A 21,824-nucleotide genomic window follows, 5' to 3' on the forward strand; every position below is an offset into this window, starting at 1 on the left:
TTGCAGATAATTCTGAACTTCAAACAGAAACATTAAAGAATATAAATGAGCAATCGCATAACTAATCTGCTATTAAAAGAACACTGAAATGAATCTGTTTCTAAAGGACTGCCACACCATGCTGTTCTATGAATTGCTATCAAATGGAACTAAAGAGTCACAGCCCTTCAGTAGGTTCAACAAGATCCAGAATTAATGCCATGTACTGGAATCCCTACTTCTCTTCTGTCTTTTATATATTTATCAAGGATTTTTATTCTTAAATTTAAATATATTTATATGTGTGCATATATTCATCTCCACACACCTACACGTGTGTGGTGTATATTCATGTGCATACATGGCAGGATGTGGGCGTGTATGTGCATGTATAGAGTGTATGGTGCATCCAGTCAAACTCTGAACATTCCTAAGTAAACTCTACTTCTTACAGTAAGCTACATTCTTTTCTGTAAATGACGGTACAGGATATGTGATAGAGGTACAATATATTCTTTAAAAGAGATGTTCCCAAAGTCTTATGGTAACAAGTTTCCTCCATTACGCAGAATAGTTCGCTTGTGACACGTTTTTCCAAAGACTTTCACCTGGCCTTCTCTGTTGTTTGTTCACTTATACCAAACCCAACAACTAATAGTTTTAGAAAACTGTTAAAAATCTTTATTTCATCTCTTCAACCCTGTCCTCTGTCCCTAGTCACAACAAGTAATTACTGAGAGAGCTAGGAGCTCTCTGTCTTTACTGACAGTTTCCACATATGAAAATGTCAGAGCTAAATTGCACTAGGTTTCAGTACCACATGAATTGCGTTAGAGCCAAACCTGAAGGATAGACAGTTGCTGTCAAAAACAGAAGAGCATGACAACACAATCAAGTCACTTCAATGCATCAGCATGCTGATTATTTGTCTTATTGCTCAGACAAGGCCACTGCAAGAAATCAATAACCACTTTTCATCTTAGTCCTAGAAGTCTTTTGAGAAACAATACACTGCAAACCAGCTGGCAGAGCATCAGTAAAGCATGTTAAGTAAGATCGCATAAATAATCTTCCACAGACCACTAGTCTATGAGAAATGCATTTGAAACACAAACAAAATGAAGCATTTTATGTAAGACAGAATGTGGGTACAGCGGTCTAGACAGTTATATGCATATGTACATCACAGTACTTACACTGTCAGGCCCCTAGCAGCGACTACATGCCAGTGGGTATCACTGGTAAGGGACTACCTTATTACAGTAAGCAAAATAATAACAATTAACATAAAGAAATGTTCTCAAGCACTTAAGTCCTTTAGTGAAAAAATGGCATGCCTGTGGGGGGCAGGCGTATTATATAATCTCACCATCCAGTTCTAATCTACAACAAAAAGGCATAATTTCTGAAAGGAATAAGCCCATGTAGGGACCAAAAATTTAAGGGAGTAACTGGACTGGGAAACAGACAGATTTGCCATTATCACCACCTTGCCTTCCTTGCCTCTCTTTCTTGAGGAGTCTTTATTCATTGCAGCACTCCAGTCTTGTGAGTGGTTCCACCATCTCTTTATAATCCCCAAGAGGCCACACCTCTGCTGCCACACATGGACTTCTAATTCCCCATTTCTCTCCTTTGCTGTACTCAAGTGTAAGGTCACTTTCACAGGTCACAAAACACAAAATGCAAAATCCTCTCTGATCCCCATGCTTTCATTCTCTTCAGATTATAGTCACTCTGCCCTGATACTCGCCCTGAGTCTGACACCTTCCCTGACTGAGCCTGGTGTTGCTCATCCACTTCCAGGGCACTAAATCTCTAGCTCCAATGTGTGTTGCCAGATGTCTCAGATCTCCAGCTTTTCCCATAAAGAGAATCTTTACCCTTATTCTCTACTGCTTGAAACGTAGTCTCTAACTGTCTCTCCTCCTTCCTTGGACTGTGGGATTTGGGCTCTCACCTCTCAGGGATATCTGTAAAGACCTGTCAATCTTGCATTCACGATCCTTGATGGTGTACAGACTGCTCATCTCCTCCTGCAACTCCTTCCCCTCAGTACCTCAAAGAGAATACATCTTCCACAGGTGACACCACCATCACCCTCAGCCTCAGGAAGAGGCATCAGGCATTCCCCGCAGCTAAGACCTAGAAGGTAACATCCTCTTTAGTGCTACTGAGGTTGCCAAGGACAGCTGCTCCAGTAACTATGTCCCTGTGAAATCTCACCATTGTCACTGTACAATGTCCAGCAGTACCTCACCATCTATAGCAGAGCTTCAGAGCCCCTTTGAACCCCTGCATGCTTCTGTTAGCTGCATTCTGGGAGCTGGGAGCTTCAAAGAAAACAGAGTGTTCCAGCTCTCCCAGTAGAACTTTTGAAAATAAACAGAATTCCTACAATGCTTACAAGGCTAAGTTCATGATGTAACTTTAAATATGGCACAAGACTGTACAGATTTATGATTTAGAAACATGTACAAGCACTGAGAATTAGCAAGATTTCCCTTTGGAAACAGAACCTTTCTATGTCTGGTGTCAGACCACTCAGAACACAACCAGAAGTGACATCAATTGCTATGATTTGGACAAGTGGGATAACTTTGCAGTCATTTTTGGAGGCAAGAGGGCTTCTCCCATTTCTAAATGGGAGTCCATGTTAGAAATATACATTCAGTCCATGTTAGAAAATTAAAATATAGATCAAAGAATGTGACTGAGATATTCAGGAATGTACTTCACAGTTTATTGACTTATGAGAGTGTTTATCTTAGAGAAATCCCACTATCATATTACACTTCTTCAGGTCTTTTAATCAGCTTTAAAATTCTCAGCAGTATCAGATATACTGGGCAGCCAGGGGAACTCGCAGAAGTTCCAGTGCATTTTCAACATAGTTTATAAAACATCTGATGGCAACATTAACTGCACTTCAGTATGTCCTCTCTAGAACTGTTTTCTATCGCAAGCCACATTAAAATAGATTATCTTTCTATTTTTATCCAATTAAAAATAAAGTACTGTACCTTACAGTAAAATCATAGGAGCAAGAGGCCAATAAGGTTGCATGGAATGGTGAAAACTGCAAGAAAACAAATCAACTTTTAAAGTAAAAACATTGTGAATATATACAGACTTACTATAAGTAGAAAGTTATCAAAGTTCAACTATATAAATGGTCTTGGTAGGTATCACATCGTGCTGCAACAAAACAGACTACATCAACAGATTTATCTACCATCCTTCTAATAACAAGAAACCATAGAATCGTAGAATTAATAATCACAAGGAATGCTCTGTGGGATCCTGGTTTGTTTTGATTTCATTACAGCCGTGCCAAACAACTCTGCTGCAAATTTAACAAGTTCTAGAACAGTCATATAAACAGTTACTAAATTCTGCTTTTGGCTGAGCATCATCTCATTATAAAAATCAAGTTTCAAAACACCTATGTGACCAGTTAATTATTTTCAGAGAGACAAAATCCTGTGCCCTACTGCAGAGAACATAAGACAGATTATTGTCATCAATTCTATATCCTAAAATTTTGAAATTGTTTATAGAAATGGGAAAATTGGAGATGAGTGGAAAAACTGAAGGCAGTATAAGGTCACTTCATGATTTCCCTCTCTTCTATGGGGCATTTTACAGGGCACACCCTTTGACAGACTCCTGCACACTGGTCTAAGAACAGTAGCAATTATGGAAAAATTTTTCACTTCAGCTCCAGCTTTTCACTAACTCTCAGTTTCCAACTATTTTAAGGTCTGTATTTCTCAACAGGAAATACACAAGCCACTGACATAACTTGAGTTTGAAATGCAGGTCCCCCACATCATGGATCATAGGTAAGTCTACCTGCAAGATTTATAATATTATTCATAGCAACTACAAAGTCAAAAGTTAAGTCTGGGCTATTGCCACAACTGCCCAAGTTGCCAAGAAAGCAGTGTATGTTAATGGCTGCTGAACTCTGCTGAAATTCCCTTTACTGTAGCAGAACTGAGGGATGTGCATGATTGAACTTTAACCTCCCATTTTTCTGGAGGAAAAAAAAATCAAAACAAAACATCTTTTTCTTCTGCACCTAACAAAAACAAATAATAAAGGGGAAGAAGTGTGATGGGCAACAAAAACCAACGGTACACTTTTCATAAACCCCCTTTGCCTCTTTGTCCACATAGTTTCAGATGAAGCAAAAACATCTTGTTAAAGCTTTGTCATTAACTTTAAGTACCCTAGAAGCTTATCTAAGATGCAAAATACGTAGCAGAGCACTACACGCATAAGTTGAAAGAATATGCATAATGTCTTTCTGCTACAAGAGAAGACAGTATTTTAAAATTCTGTTCCATTTAACTGTGATACTACAATTTTATCATCTGAACAGTTGTATATAGACAGAAGACGCCAGCATATCATCTATCCTGACCTTGAACAGATCATTTATCCAAATATCTTTTTAGGTAAACTCAAAAACCATAACTAGGTGTCAGTGTAAGATACCGAAGCCAGTTAAGATGTGAGAGTCAAATGCACCAATATCAATGCCTCCTGAAAAGGGCTCCAAATGATGTCAGTGTCCTGATAAGGCCCTGTACCGCACTGAAAGATCACAAGAAATCTGCAGGAATCCCAACAGTATCATGTCGGGTAGAATTCTTTGCCAGCCTCAGATCTGAAAACCCCTGAACAAGTGAACAGAACACAAAGGACAGACAACTGAAGAGTTTGATTTCATGGTTGGTTTAAGCTAATTTAAGAGTTCACTGCTGCCAAGACTCGTGGCTTCCATTTTCCTTTCCACTTCAGGCTGTGTGCTCCTGCCCTCTTCCTTTGTGTCAAGGTTTGCAATTTGTGTGGCTGAGCAATAAACTGAGACAGCTTAGTGATGCAGACAGAAACTAGTCACTTTTAGGGACAGGATTTTCAGTCAGAGCCATCAGATGAGCCAGCCTGCTGCACAGCTTTATAATTGCTAGTGTCAGCACAATGCAGGGGAAGGGATATCAGTAGGGAGAGCTGCCTCTATTTAGGCGGTATCCAGGTCTCTCTCTGCACCACCTCTAAGTGCTGGCCCACATTCTCACATGTTATGTCCACAAGGACCATGTCTACCTTGAAATGAAAGCAATGAAAGCCTCCTAAGATGGAACAGAAGTCATGTACTCTCACATACCTCTCTGCTGCACATGGATGCATGTTCAACCTCTCCACCATTGCCTTAAAACCACTTGGTGGCTTAGATCTCAGAGGATGGTGCACAGAAAGATATACTGGTGACCAACTTTTAATAAAAATTTCAAGCCATTTTAAGAAAACAAGGTGCATGATGGGCCATAAAATGGAATAAGACAGCATAAGAATATATAAGATCCCCTACCTCGTGAGGTTGACAATCTTTGAGCACAGTGCTTGATGTTTACATAGCATTTTCAGTATTTTAGTTTATACTTACCTCTGGTCCTGTCACCAAATACCACTGGGAACAGTCAGGCTTTGTCTTCTCTATTTCCCCCAATCATTCATACACAGTGGTAAGATTCTCCTAAGCCTTGCCTTCTTCACACTAAAAAAATCTCAGCTCTCTCAGCTTTTCCTGGTAGGACACAGGTTTTAGTCTCTTAATCTTCTTTATGGCCCTTTGCTGAATTTATTCCAGCATGTCTATGTCGCTCTCCCTTTTACTGGGAATCCCAAAACTAGACCCAGCACTCCATACATAGTCTCACTGGTGTGGTGAGTAGCAGGGAAGGATCACTTCCCCCAACCTGCTGGCAGTACTCTTCCTAATCCAGCTCAGGATGAAAGAAAGCAGAAAAATTAGAGGTGCTATCCCTGCCTAGCTCTTCCAGTATCTATTTATCAACTAGCTGCTATCCATGAACCCGATGACACTGCCTGCCTATGCAGCCTCTTGTGCAGAGAGCTAATTCAACAAGTCTACTGCCGGATGTGTAAGAGAAGTACTCCCATGTGTTTGTAAACACATTTCAAAAGTTTCATTGTATCCTTTAGTTCTATTATCACAGGTTAGGGTGAATAACAATTCTGCATTCAATTTCTCCATTTTATCATGAAGACAATGTGCTGTGAATCCCTTAGTGGCAGAGTTGTTTTTAAAAGATGCCACTAACTGTCAGAGAGTAAGAATATGACAGTCTGTATTGATTCATTTGTCTTAATGGCTGTGAAATTCGAGTTGCAAAATTATCTTGTTTAAAAAACAAGAAGAAATAAACAAACTCAAACAGCACTGCTAACTGTTCTTCTGCTATGAAGAACCTTTCACAGAGCCAGATAAGAGTGTGGTCATGCAGGCATTAAATTAGAAAAAAAGACTGAGCATCAACCACCAGTTGGGATAGCAGGCTGTGGTAGCCGGGATAAGGAGAGGCAGGAGTTTCTCAAGTTGTCTGACCATGAACAGGATTTATGATACAGAATGACTACCTGTGTCATATCCTTTTCTGACAAATTACAAACTAAGCACAGTAACTTCTAAAGTTCTTAGAAACATATTAAAGATTCAAAGGCCATGTGAAGCAAAATACTTCTTTTCCAGTTCAGACTTCCTAGAAAATGTTAATACCTGTTCCAGAAAGGCTTTAAAAGAATCAGGTGTTATCTCCCTTTTCGTGAGACTTTGATATTGGTGCATTTGACTCTCACATTCTTAGCTGGCTTCAGTATCTTACACGGAAACATAGGTGTAGTTTTTGAGTTTACCTAAAAAGATATTTGGATACATATTTTCATATAATATTAAAAAAAAGCCCTTGTGCATCAGAATAAATTCCTGTTGGTGGGTGATCTAGTAGAACACAGATCCAATATAGTCATCTGTAGCCTTTCATGCTAGAGTCTCAAAATCTCTTACTAATATTTTCTTTGTATACAGAAAAATACATATTCAGAACAAGTTCTATATAGTGTCTTCTGTGAATATTGACCCTTTGTGTGGAAAGACAAAGGCACAGCATCATTTAAAAATGAGAAAGGGAAAGTATTTTCTCTGTCTCCAGTTTCTCATATAACTTAGCTGAAGTAAACCTCCTAGCCCTCTCTCAAGCTCTCTAACACTCCTTGTGGAAATATATTGACTTTGAAGATGTCATTTACTTTGAAATCCCGGCAATCTCCTAAACATCATAATGTTTTACAGTGCTAAACTGAAAGTTTTCAAGAACAGTCACTGTAACATCTGAAATCCTGGTTTTTTCCTAGTTATTAGATAACATAAAATATCACAGCTTTCCAGAAAAACTTGGTTAACAATTCAGTGATGGTCAATTGGAAATAAAATACAACTTACTTTTACTCTTCTGATAGCATAGGTATGACCCAGCAAGACGAACACTGGTTGCCGGATGTTCCGCAAATCCCAGCCTTTTAAGCTACAGTCAACTGCACCAGTCACCAGCAAGTTCTGATGATTTGATAAAACACAGATATACCAGGACAATTTAATTACTAGATGGCAGTGATGCATATGTTGGCTACAAAAGTTAGATAAATCAAACAATACAGATGAATAAATCATATTTATGATAAATGAGGTCAGGTCTCCAGTGTGTACAATCAAGACCATAGAGAAATACAAACTGTTTCTCCACTACAGGCTATTCTGTCCACTATACGAAAGAATAAGCAAAATCTCTGACCTACTTGGGCTGTCTATCCATTGGAACAAAGTTCTTCTGGAGATGTAATAGTGAATGAGAGCAACAAAGCACCTAGACATATTTTTATAAAGAGAAGATGTAATATTGTTGCAGCAGAAACACCTGCTATTTAATGAGAGTGGTTCAATTAGGAAAACAGTGGGATGAACAGTTCTATACCTCATCATATTTGCACCAGTCACAGCTCAAGATCTCAGCCTGGTGGGCTGGTATCACAAGTTTGACTCCTGGGGCTTTCACATCCCAAATTCTTAAAGTCTGATCACCTGAAATATAGAGAAATTGATTCAGTGTTGTTGCATCAGTTATGGGATACAGTTAATCCACTAGTACTTAGTAGACAACTGTTTCTTAGCTGCATGAAATACAAATGACTATATGCGGACACTCATGCCAAATAAAGCAAGCACATTACAGATACAGAAGTCAGAGTGATGCAAAAAAGGTATCTGAACTTACTACTCTCTTTCATTAGAAAAAAACACCACAACTTCACTTTATTACTAACACTTCCATTATTTTCGAAACTCTGATTTGATTAAAAGAAGATGTGTTATAATACTTGAATAACATTTAATCAAACTAGGAGCTTAAGGTCCATTTAGAAATGGACTTAAAAGATCAGAATCACAAAAAAAACTTTACTTGCAAGCCAGCTGAGAAGTACCACCTAGTCACGTGCTTTTGGCACAAAGAAAAGTGAACTGTATCTGAAATATCAAGATTCTTTCAATAAAAGGAAAATTCAAGATGTATCACCTGTACTCGTCATGTACAAAGCCTGCAGTTACTCTAATTTATTGAAATATTGGAATATAAAATCATTCTACTGTAACTATCACAGATATGAAATATGAAAGGCAACATGTGCTTTAACCTTGGAGCACATACACACACCTGCATACACACACACAGGTCTTCAGAGAGCAATGAAAGGAGTCCAGCTTAACTTAAGAGCTATGAGTCATCTGAGCCTCTCTCTTTACCTCCAGCCATAAATGGTCTTCTACCCCTAAAGATCTTTAGAATTCTTATAAATTTGGTTCCTAATGGCTTGTAAAGACATAGAAAGCTGCATCAGCTGACAACTATCCTTTTCAATTTTTTAAATTGGGGGTCTCTCCTTAGCCCTGAATATTTAGCTTTGTATCAGCAAAAATGGATTTTCTAGCTCATTAGTTTACAGAGAGACAAAATTAATTAGAATTTATGATTGTGCCTATGTTTATTTAAGAGAGAAATTATATCACTGAAGGCTGTATCCAAACACCCGTGATTTCTACAGGAACCATGTATCAATACTATCTAAATTAAAAAAACCCACTGTTTTACCTTGCTACTGAGGAAATTATTGGTATTTCCTTATTGGAAACACTTCCAGAAACTTTCAAATTTATTATGATCAGTAATTAATATTTTCATGCTGTTTACATCCAAATATTTTGATGGTTTTAGTGCCCTGTTGGTCACTGGCCTTAGAATATACAGCTGGGCACAAAAAATCATAGTTTTTTTCAAAAAATCATCCCTAGAACCACAACAGTAATACATCTATTGCCTGAACTACTAGGCCCTGCAGACTTCACAAAAACACATAAAACATTTGGAAAATTCGAAAAAAAAAATGAAGGTGGAAAGAGCTTGGTTCACTACATGTCACAAGACTGGTCTGACTGTTGTACTGTACAGATCACGGAGAGCTTTGCTCTGGTGGTTGGTTGGCTTGTCCTCAGATCTCATGATTGTGAGAGATACTGTACCATTGGTGGATAAATTCCCCGTCTGCAAGGTGGGAACAATATGTAATTTCTCCCTGTTTTCATTGCCCTTGCCTACTGTCAGGAGGAAGACTGCTGCTCAGGACATGTACAGCACTCCTGACAGTGACATCCTGCAGTCACAGTTGAAGCCTCAAACATCACTACAGTGCTTACAAAAACAGGGCAACATATGGAGGGGAAGAAACATGGACAGCAGGATCTTGGCAAAAAAAGGTAGTATGCCCATCCACTCACCATTAGTCTTGCTAATCTGCTTGCCTGCAGAAGACAGATTTCAGTTTGAGTCTTAAGTCTTTCTGAGATATTATTATGGGCTTCTTAAAAAGCTTTTATTTTAATTTCATCAGATAACATATATTTGAAGGGGAAACACATATTTCACTGCAGACAGGATCATTTTTTCCAAGCAAATAAATATATAAATCCAGGTGAACTAGAATGAACTGCTACAGAGATGCAGCATTATGAGGGCCAAAAACATTTGAAAAAGTAGGCTATTCAGCCAATAACAATTTTGACACTAAATATACAATTGTTCCAATTATTTCTTTTTTAACAGAAAATGCTGATGTATGAGAAAAATAAAAAAGAGAGTTATTTTCCTTTTTTTAAACTTTCTTTGAAAATGCTAGACTTAGCTGTTATTAATTCTGACTGGCACTATCTGGGAAATGTTTTTAATGGAGTAACACAACATGCAAGTGAACCTTTTTGTGAATGGAAAAGAATGAATTAAAGCCAAAGGCAAATCCAAATTTTCCTTTTAAGTGGAAACATCAGATTACTTTAAAAAAACCCTAACACTAACAAACTTTTTTTTTACCTCAAACATATTTCCATTACCTCACTCTCTCTCTCTATATATATTTTTACATTTAATTTCAACAAAAGCTGCTCTTAAAAATTTTACCATTTCCACGATTCCTTCAGATCTGGATTACTAAGGATGTATTTCTTCCATATGGTAAAGCAAAAGTAGAATAATAATAATAGAAAGTGCAAGTAAAGCACACCTAGTACAATCATATTCACTAACAGCCACTTCCAGTTCACATCCAAAGTAAGCAACCACAAAAGTAGCCAACATTTCCCCCCACAAAATATTTCTATTTTTGTAATAAGCAATTTCACTATGGCAACAGATTTTTGCTGGTCTGTTAGATAATTATGATTCCAGAATTGTTTGTCTATTGTACAGGCTTCTTTCTTTCTAATGAATATTTGTGAAATCTTGGATGAATCAATAAAACTACACAATATACACTCATCTATTCAAAATTTTCCAAAGAGATGCTAATCTACAAGCATATCATCCTTATACATAGGATAAAGACTGCTAATGTGAATGACAATGTATAATAGTGAAAAGATAAAAGTTTATTTCGGATTTAAATTTTATGTAGGTTTTATACCAGCTTTTTTACTCACAGATATATTTTACCCAAATCCATAAATCACCATCTCCTAAGTCCTGTGAGAACAACCAGCTAAGCAGTCATTGCCAGACAGTGAAGAAGTACAATATTAACTATAAAAAATAGCTAGGTATTTGGGAGGTTAGTAAAACCCCAAGAAACCTTAAACACTATCTGAATGGAAAAAGGATTCTAACTAGGACAGGTACAATGTTTTTGAGGAACTAAAGTACTGCTAGCTCAAAGTTTTACTTAAAAAAAAATGAATCTGGGTTTTGGGTTTGTTTGGGGGGGTTCTACGTTCTGAAGCAAGAAATCTGATCTTCTTACACTGTTCTCTCATCAAGGAAAAAAAACTACCAACAAATAATATATCTTTAATTCACTGTAGGAAAACAATTTAGCATAAAGGACACAAGTACTGGCATATATTGTTTGGGTTGAAAGGGACCTTAAAGATCATCTAGTTCCAACCCCCCCTGCCATGAGCAGGGACACCTCTCACTAGATGAGGTTGATCAGAGCCTCATCCAACTTGGCCTTGAACACCTTCAGTGATGGGGCAAACACAACTTCTCTGGGCAACCTGTGTCAGTGCCTCATCATCCTCACAGGAAAGAATTTTCTTCTAACACCTAATCTAAACCTACTCGCAGTTTGAAGCCAGTACCCTTTGTCCTGTCACTACGTGCCCTTGTAAAAAACCCAAAAAAATCTTAATTAAAGTAAGTACTTCTGCAGTGCCATTGAACAACTACAAGTTAACAGCACCTGCTTACTTGTCTGTGTTTTTAAATACTAAACCAGATTAAATTATTTAGTCCAAATCAAATAGAAAATCTGTGGGAGAATTAAAAGCAGAACCCAAATCTCATGACTCTCAGAAACAACCTTTTTATGTATGCTAAAGTGATAGTGCTGATCATTTCTATCATAGATAATTGTCTTGGTTTTGGCTGAAATAGAGGTATTTTTCTTCCTAGTAGCTGATATAGAGCTGTGCTTTGGATTTAAGACAAGATAGTGTTGATAACACACTGATGTAAGTCAAGGACTTCTCAGCTCCTCAGAATGCCTTGCCAGCAACGAGGCTGGGAGTCACAGTCAGAATATCTGACCACAGCTGATCACAGGGTATCACATAACATATGGCATCATGCTCAGCATATAAAGTTGGGGGAAGAAGAAGGAAGAGGGAGATGTTTGGAGTGATGGCATTTGTCTTCCCAAGCAATCATCATGCCTGATGGAACCCTGCTTTACTAGAAATGCTTAAACACCTGTCCACCCACGGGAAGTGGTAAATGAATTCCTTGTTTTGCTTTGTTTGCATGCACAAGTTTTGCTTTGCCTATTGAAGTATCTTTAGCTCAACCCACAAATTTTCTACCTTTTACCCTTCTGATTCTCTCTCCCATCCCACCATGGGGGAATGAGCAAGCAGCTGTGTGGTACTGAGCTGCCAACTGGGGTTAAAGCTATACAACAACATAAGCAAACCTAGAACAGGACTAATAAAGCTCATGGGATTCCACACAAAGAGGCAGAAACAGAGTGACACAAATAGCAGCTTTACTTAAATCATCCAGGAGTACTACCAAATGCACAAAATCTATTTCCATCTTACACAGCAAGTAAATGTAACTACCAGTGGAAACATACTTTTCAACTGATCATTGAAAATGCTGTCAAGCTAAAAATCAAAAGAGTTTTAAGTTATTTCAGAGAAGAGCCCAACTGTTTTAAGGAATCTTTTCCTTAAAACAGTAGATTAAAAAAAAGAAAATATTAGTAAAACCTTTATTTCAGTGTTTTCCAAGATGATTAAACTTAAATCTTGGGAAAAAAATTTATTTCAAAATTTACCAAAACTATGACATTATTAAACCATTCTTCATCAAATGGCAATATTGGCTAGATACTTAACTGTAGTTTAAATGATCCAAAACAAATTAATTTACTGTAAAAAACTTACTGCATATTTCTTCTCAACACTAAACAATTTTAGAATATGAGATTCTAATATAAAATATATAACCTGAAAGTGTTTTATATTATAGCATGTACTATAAAATGAGGTACAAACTCATTTCCTGAGAAAAACTTCAGCTTGTACATTAGAGGTTGATTTAGTACAGCTTATCTGATGTGCACGTTTTGGTTGGGGTAGGGTTAATTTTCTTCACAGTGGCTAGCACAGGGCTAGCCATGTTCTGGATTTGTGCTGAACACAGATTTAATAATCTAGAGACGTTTTTGTTCTTGCTGTGCAGTGCTTACACAGAGCCAAGGCCTTTTCTGCTTCTCATACTGCCATGCTGGCAAGGAAGTTGGGGGTGCATGGGAGGTTGGGAGGAGACACAGCTGGGACAGCTGACCCCAACTGACCAAAAGGATATTCCAGACCATATGACATCATGCTCAGTATATAAAGTGGGGGGAAGAAGGAGAAAGGAGGGGATGTTTGGAGTGATCGTGCGGGTTTTCCCAAGTAACTGTTACGCATCATGGAGCTCTGCTCTCCTGGAGGTGGCTGAACACCTGCCTGTCCATGGGAAACAGCAAATTAATTCCTTGCTTTGCTTGTATGCATGGCTTTTGCCTTCCCTATTAAACTGTCTTTATCTTGACCCATGAGTTTTCTCACTTTTACCCTTCTGATCCTCTCCCCAATCCCTCTGGTGAGAGAGTGAGCGAGTAGCTGTTTGGGGCTTGGTGGCTGGCTGGGGTTAAGCCAGGACACTTGAGCACAAGACTTGAATGAATTCAATACTGTGCTGGTATGTCTTGAAGTAACAGACTGCAAATGAAAACATCGCACTTCATTACAAAGATTTGACACAACAACCTAAGCAAGTAAATTGTATTTCAATAGCTTATAGTGTAAACAGCAGTTCAGCTAAACTGAAACAAGACACAATAACTCCACAGTCAGTTTGCTCTCTAGATGTTTGATTTGTACAACAATGTACCATACAGTAAATTGAAGCATCTTATTCTTTTATCCCTTGAGGATTTGGATTCCAAAACTGACCAATTTTTGCAAAGCCTCAAACCTTGTTCACAGTGGCATTTCTTCTAGCACATTCAATAAGAAAATAACCAGAAAACCAGTCATAAGAAGCAAAAAGTGGAACCATACCACACACAAACTGATGGAATATAAACCTCTATTAAAGTGTTTTAGAACTCATGACAGAGCACTGTCATAGCAAAACAGAAGACTATTCTTTCCATTTTTTAGGAACCTGAACAAACACAAACACTTTTGGAATTACTTGTCTGCAAGCTCACTCCCCAACAGCTCCTTGTACTATTTTTGAAGCAAGAATGTGAGCTGAAGCTTCTGAAAACTGATGTCAAAGACCTGAAAACCCCAAACTTGGTCCAGGAACGTACACATGAAAAACACCTCTCTACTGCACTCAAGACTATTCCTTTCCAACTAATTAAGTAAATGTTCTCTTAGTAGGTGTACATCTTCCCCAGCTCTTTATTTCATGCAAAATCATTTCTTCCAATTATAGTTTTCTTTTACAATTTGAATACAAAACACAGAAAGGTGTGCCAAGAGTACATGCCAGCCTCATTTATGAAACTAACAGCTTGACAACCCCTTAACTACACCAGTGACATACTGGTCACTGAGACCAGTAGGAAAGAAGGGAAATTTTTTAAAAGGCAACTCACTAAGTCAGGGCTGGCAATAAAACAGAATACAAGATAAACAATGGCTTTTAGTTTTAACCTTAAAGTCTAGCACTGAATGTAAGGGCTTACCAGAGTGGGGTCTGGATTTAGAAGTTCATTTGTAAAGCAGCAAAGCTACAGTTACCCAACTCTTGTGTCAACATAATCAAAATTTATCAGAAATTATCACATTTTGTTGTGCTATGAGAAAATTGTTTGCCCTGGGCTTTCAGTCTGAAAAATAAGTCTTTGAGGAAAGAATACAATTAATTGATCTAAGGACTGATGAATACAGATATTGTCATGCAGATTTCAAAAACACTTCCTTCCCTTATTCATGATTTAAGATGTTATTAAAACCACATACCTGCCCTGATCAGTAAACTTAAGAAGTGATTTAAAAAGGAATGCAGCAATAAAATTGAGGCCCCACTGCTTAAGATATAAGCTAGCAGTCATTCTAAATTTGGGCTTTGTAAAATCTAAACCATTCATATTTTCATTTGCCAGTATTGAAGAATCCTACAGTTATGCAGATAAGGGTAAAATGGCACTCATTAATTATTTTCTATGGTTAAATTTAAAGGGCAATAAAACTAGTTGATACTATAAAGGATACTTTCTTTATAAACCACGGGACTGAGCAAGGCCTATCACTTTGCAGTTATGGAGAATCACAGAGTAGAACTGATTTACATTTGACTATATACTACTGTTATTTGCATTTCACAAGCTCTTTATGTGCTTCTCACCAATTTGCTCTCTGGGTTAAAAAGAAAATTTTCTGGGCAAATGACACAATGACTCATTGAACCCTTTAGCCAGGAAGATGCTGTTAAAACATTCATGCCACTTCTTTAATGACATTTTCCACATCAGTGTGTTTTCAGTGTAAGGCAGACATTTACCAGGGCTCTGGTTTGGTGCCACATGTACTCCTGAATCTCCTGCTTATCTTATCAGCTCAGAAATTGCTACTGACATCACGGGAGCAGTTATTTACATATACAGAATTAAGAGTTTGTTCTATTACTATTAACTCCCATTTTCAAACAAAAAAGATAAGCCATTTACTTTCTTTTTTAGAGCACAAATAATTGTACATGAAGACAACAGCATTGTAAAGTACCTCACACATCCCTGTAAATGTTAAATGGAAGTTTATTAGATGCTGAATAAAAGCTGATTTAACTGAAGGATCAGATATACATATCTTTGGTAATTCAATTGCATTTTATTGTCCACTGTAGATAAGATCAGTTTTCCTGTATGTATTCAGAATGGAGACTTAGAGAAGCAAAATAGCTACACCTAGTATCAATTTTTTTAACTGCTTTATATTGCAGTCTTAGGTTTCTCATTTTCTTCACCTAGATTCATTTTGTAGTCTCATAATAGCTTGAGAAAAAGTCATATACCAAAATCAGAGATTAGCTTCAGGCATAAGTTGGTTCTTCTGAGCAGCTGTTTCATTGTGGCTTGCAGTTCTGTTTGGTTTTCTGTTTTCAGTGTTCACAAACTAATTAGTTAAATGGAAATTAAACTTCTGCTGGCATCTACAGGGATTCAAAGAAAGGTAGAGAAATGGCAGGGGTGAAGCTTGCAAAATGTTCTTAAAACATCCTTCCCTCTTATTTTCTTTAAAGAAAAAAAGGTTTTTTTAAAAAAAGATTGCACTGCTTTACTTAGATTTAGTTTAACCAGAAGTATTTCAAGACCAACATTTTTTCCAATCTGTGGTTCACAACATATCTAACTTATTTTACTAATACATAAAATTGAAGATACTGCAATATGAAACAGTTCATTTCTTGAGCACTATGACTTTGTAATATTAAGTAAGTACATGGTTGTGAGCAGGCATGTGTGAGGTGGGATGAGAGAAGGGGACAGGTGGGGCAAGAGACAGAAAGAAAATACACAGACATGCACACTCTACAATCCCAAAGAAGTGTAGACTCCTTCAAGATGTGAACGTTTCAATACTCTTTGACAATAACTGTCAAGAAGCCACTGTTTAAATTTTTTTTAAAAAAAGGGGAGATGAAAGGAAGTAAAAAAAATTCCCTCCAGATACATTTCCAGTTACTAATTGTCAAGACAACTAAAAGTCGCAAAATAAGAGACCACAAAACTGCAGGTCAACCTTCCCAGCAAAGAAGGGAACAGCTGTAAATTCGACACAGTACTATCACATTGATATTCAAGTTTCTCCCCAGCTCCAAGTTAAGCTCAATAGAAGATCAATCAGCAGTGAAATGAAGCTTACTGTCCCATCTTTATAAGGTATACAGACCATAGCAAGTTTCAGATGAGGAGGTCCAGCCTCCTGAACAGTTGCACTTGTCTGCTATCACATATGTTGCCTGGCAGAGTAGAACATCATTAAACACTAAACTCTCTAAAGATAAACTAATATGCCTTTTTTACCATAAGGAAATGGCATTTATACAGAGAGCTAGAGAGTCACGAGTACTTCTACTACTCAAAGTCCTGATGACCAAAGAAAAGATTTCCAATATGTATTTTCTGTAGTGAAGTAATCCAATCAAACCACAGGAAAATTCCAATGTAAACAATGCAAACACAGAAACCTTTTCCACATTAAGATGTCATGACTTCTAAGCAAGATCTTTGGCTTGATGACATTTCATCTAGAAGCACACCAGATGTTTTATCTTGGAAACTGTAAGAAAGTTCACCATCTTTTTGAAGACTTCTTTTTCTCTTACCTAATGATTTTACACCTAGCATTACACTACCAGTGGTCTGATGGGAGATTTTTATTTCACACGTGCACAGTACCTAGAGAAGAAAAACGTTGTGTTTTCTGCACATGTTGTTTTTCCATAGTATATAATACTGTGGAGTCATCAATCAGTGAAAACTGACTGCAATTAGCTTTAGGTTCCAGTGGTATGTTAGTAATTTTCAAGAATCAAAATTCACAAAAGAATAGGAACTCTTTAGTGTTTTAGTTAAAACTTGCAACAGCTGCACCCACTGAGTCACTAAAAGAACAGATCAATTGTATGCTGCTGTACCCAATTTAGGTACTATTACATGGACACTAGGACCATCTAACAATCAGTGTTTCCCAAAATTGTTCGAGTGGCAATGCATTAGAAGAGAGTTTGGTTTCATATCCTAGAGATTCAAATTTGAAATAGTTAGCTGGATCAATACAACCCTTCTGTTCATCTAGGATGTGACAAATTTTGTATGAGTAAGACCACCATGGACAGGAGCTTTCTGAGCAGAATTTTAAAGAGACCATAACATCCTTCAGAACTTGCAAAAAACACTAAGCACTTAACCTTGACCAAACAGTACTTAGCTAGCATTTTGTAGCATACAGCTACATTTAGTTCATACAGTGTACAGGGCTCAATCCTGTAAGTTTCTGCACATCCTATTATCTCACTAAGAATTGACTCAGTGATTCTTCAAGTAAGTTGGAAATATCTGTGCTCCAGCACCTGGCTTTAAAGTATTACCATGTTAGAACAAATAAAAATTACTTGTTAGTCATTCTAGCTTAACTTTGCAGGCAGAATCAGATGGAAATAGCCAGATTGAGATTTTATGAAAGCCATGTGCCCTTTTTTGTCAAACTTCCTGCAGAATAGTGAAGACCAGTATCTGTGAGTACACACTGTCTCTCTAACTTCGGTAACAGGAAAACATATTTATACTTGCTTACCCTCTGGATATAAGAGCCAAGGAATTTCTATTTAAATCAGTACAGATGTATAAGAGACTTGAAATCGGAGAAATTCAACCCACCAGAGTTAATCTATCAGTATTTGTTTTAGGGCAGTGTCTTACAGCCCCTCTATTTCCCAATCAAACTCCATGGCTACCAGCACCCCTTGCCCAGTTAGTCATCAGCTGAGCTCCAAGTCTCACTCCAGAGCTCTTCTTGTCCCTCTAGAGCAGTAGCAGTGTTTGGAAAACACTACCACCTCACCTCTCTTTGCCTCGGGGTACACCCACCTCAATTATGGTTGCATTGACAGCACTGGCCAAAGCAGGAAGGTAAAATTGATCATTACCTTTCCCAAAGAACAATGCACAACAATCTACAGAAGTACTTAAAACAACTCATTGGGAACTGACTAGTTTCTTACAGAGTTAACAGTCTATTGACACTTGAGATAGTTTGAACAAAAACGCAGGCCAAAACACAAAATAAAGTACATAACATAATTTTGTGGTCAATAACAAGAGTGAGATGAATGGAAGACAGATACATAAAATAAGAGAAAAAATTGCTACACGGTCACTGCTAGAGAATTGCTGATCGCCATTTAAATGGACAAGAGGATGATTTACTGACTGTAACAGAACCTACAAATCCAGCTGCAGCAATATGTTTACCTTTCCTTGTTCCCTTTTTATGTATGACACACGCTACCATCTGCTGGACAAAGTGCTGAACTAATCCAATAACATAAAAGGCTGGTTTTTGGTTTTTTGTTGCGAGAACCTCTTTACCATCATGTTTACCTGAGGCAGATGCAAAACAACCTGGGATGTGTGGAGACCATATAGTGCTGTAAATGACCCCTTCGTGGCCTTTAAAAGTGCGTAATGACTTCCCCACAGCTGGATCCCACTGAATAAAGTAAAAAAGAAAACTGTTCAATTAGAAAGAAAAACATTCAATACAAAAAGAGAGGGTTTCAAACATTACAAAAAAAAGCTTCATACATACAGAAAGAACTAAATTAATTTCTTTTTAGCATGTATTATGAAAGGCATTTGTATACCTAAACTGGTATCAACTGAGGGATTAAGCAACACCTCAGTTAAAACAGAATTTCAGCCTTAGGGTAAAAATAAAGAGCAAAAGTGCATCAGTGCTGTTTTCTTAACATAAAGCAATATCAGATCCAAAACATTTTTCACCTTCAGCAGAAAACCAACATACCAGCTTGGCTGTTTGATCCCATGAACCAGACACCACTAGCTGCTCTCCTCTAGTTTGGCTCCAGTCAACACTATATGCCTATAAATGATATAACGGCATAGTTTAGAAGGAGCATTAGAATACAAGTTTGAGACTGTAGTTAGTCAAAGTTTCACAAAATAGACTTGGATTTGCAGACCGAGTCCTAGTCAGCTAAAAAACTATACCAGTCAAGCACCACAAAACTGCCAACAATGTTATTTACCTGAACAAAAATTAAACTTAGCATCTCAATCAGGCATTAAAGGTACATATAGGCTCAGAAAAATATCCAAAAAAGCAGATGAGCCAAACTGAGGGAAAAAAAAAAAGTTGTAATAAAATCCACATACATCCCCCATCACTAGAAGTCTACCACCTTAAAAGCTGTAATTCAGACTAATTTCTTATTGCTGATCCATTTTTATGCAAATACCTACAGTCTCCAGTTGCGAGCAATGTAAATGTCATCTCTGTATCTAACTTTGAGGTTTTAGCTGACTAACAATAAATGCTTTTTACTATACCTAATTCTCCTAAGAAATATATGTCATAAAATATACCTGGTTTTCATCTGTTCCTGGTTGTATGACATCTTTTTTTTTTTTTACCATTCAAATCCTCAAACAAGTAAAATAAAATGAAATTAAAAATGCAACTTCTCTCATTACTAATCATTTCAGCTATTAAGAAATTGCTTTTTTACTGTGTAGTTGAAAAAAGCTCCCTCTTCCTTGACAGCATATTGTAGAACTGGTCCCCGTCTTAACAAGAGGATACTTTAATTCTATCCTTTGCTGCTGATTTTTCAGCTCTGCTGCCTCGCAAAAACAAATCCCCAAGTCTCATGTACAACTTCCGTCTTCAAATACACAGTCTCTTTATCTACTTGATGGAAAGTGGATTCCATTCTGTCTAGTTTTACCTCACACCAAAACGGCTCAATAAGCTGCAGCAGGACATGGACCATTTCAGTGTTAAGGGAGAAAAATATTAGCTAAAACAATTTATTTGCTTCACTTCGTGATCCAATCAGATCTTCCATGACACTTCTTAGAAATATAGTCACTACCTACCAGTAATAGGTGGCACTGCTTTCAACAGCTGGGCCACTAACCACTGAGGATTTGTACTCCACCTGGGATAATCTAGTCCTAATCTAGCACAGGACTGGATTGATCTGCAAATCAACATGACGAGAAGCTGTGTTTGTTTTGGATAGATGAAATTGTTTATTAAATTACAGCAACCCTGTTTTGAAGGTGAAAATGCTTCGACCTGTGTCACCAGACAAAAAAGCAGAGAAGATGAAAGGGAAAGAAATCCAGCAAACACCAAAGTCTTCTATGGAAAGTGTCCTGTGTGAAAAAGGAAATTGAGGTAACATTTAGCTATTTCTGAGCATTTTCCTTCCTAAGAAATAATATGGTCTATGCTAGGTCTAGCTTAAATTAAGTGTTTTTCACCTATTTGCTTATTTTCCATAAGTGGAAAGCAACCACTGCCCACAGAAAAAGAAGGTGCATTATCTGCAACTGTCCTTTTTTATTTTACAAAGTCTCACTTCCCACATACTGAAAGCCATACTGCTCTGGCCCCATTCTGTACTAGCTCCCTTCCTTGAGGAGCTTATAGTCCAAATCTACAAGACACTGTGACAGCACTTGACAAAAGCCAAATAACCAAATAACTAGAGGTAATTATTTTGTTTGTTTTGCCAAACCATGCCTTTACCTCTTGACTTTTCTACTTTTGTTAGCTAACTAATTGTAGTACAGCTCATTAAAACATCCTCCCTGCCAACCTGACTCCTCTTACCAAAATAGTAAACAAAAGAGACACACAAGTACTGCTACATATTCTAAGAGTCGAAGACATGACAGTTCTCTGAAGTGCCTCCTGAGCTCCTCACATACATTAGCCTCCCTCTTTATCCCTGAATTTGTGTGATGGCCTGTGTTCAACCCCTAAGCTGCTGCTGTTTCAAAATGCCCCTAAATGCATCACTACACAGCATGCCTCTTTCACCAAACAGCTCAGTAGAAGTGCTTGGCTCTCATATTCATGTTCAAGATTTTCCAGAAATAAATACCTCCCTGGGAAATATGCACCTGTATCGCACAACTCATGCAGCCTGTACTGAACACACGGTAGCTGGGCTATATCAGATGTACTGCACAGATAAAGCAAAGAGCACATACAGCCTGCAGCTCACTTCCAAGCTATCAGCACACAGATCTGCTGTGCATGTGTTGACACACGGACCTGTGTGCATATGGCAGACACGGCTGGGACTGCTCAGCGCTCTGCAGCTGCAGGAGAGGCA

At 37.7% G+C, this 21,824-nt stretch overlaps 1 protein-coding gene across 1 annotated transcript in view; it reads right to left on the reverse strand.

The window, feature by feature from the left end:
• PEX7 (peroxisomal biogenesis factor 7) overlaps positions 1–21,824 on the reverse strand; it is a 41,797-nt gene that overhangs the window by 14,799 nt on the left and 5,174 nt on the right. The window contains exons 4-8 of the mRNA XM_018078339.2: positions 19,481–19,558; positions 19,057–19,165; positions 7,821–7,927; positions 7,292–7,405; positions 3,003–3,058 (exon numbers count right to left, since the gene is read on the reverse strand). Of these exons, the coding sequence (XP_017933828.2) occupies positions 3,003–3,058; positions 7,292–7,405; positions 7,821–7,927; positions 19,057–19,165; positions 19,481–19,558 (464 nt within the window). The remainder of the gene's footprint in view (positions 1–3,002; positions 3,059–7,291; positions 7,406–7,820; positions 7,928–19,056; positions 19,166–19,480; positions 19,559–21,824) is intronic.

The sequence above is a fragment of the Manacus vitellinus genome, unplaced genomic scaffold (genome assembly GCF_001715985.3).
Source record: "Manacus vitellinus isolate BGI_N305 unplaced genomic scaffold, ASM171598v3 scaffold_4_pilon, whole genome shotgun sequence".
Lineage (NCBI taxonomy): Eukaryota > Metazoa > Chordata > Aves > Passeriformes > Pipridae > Manacus > Manacus vitellinus.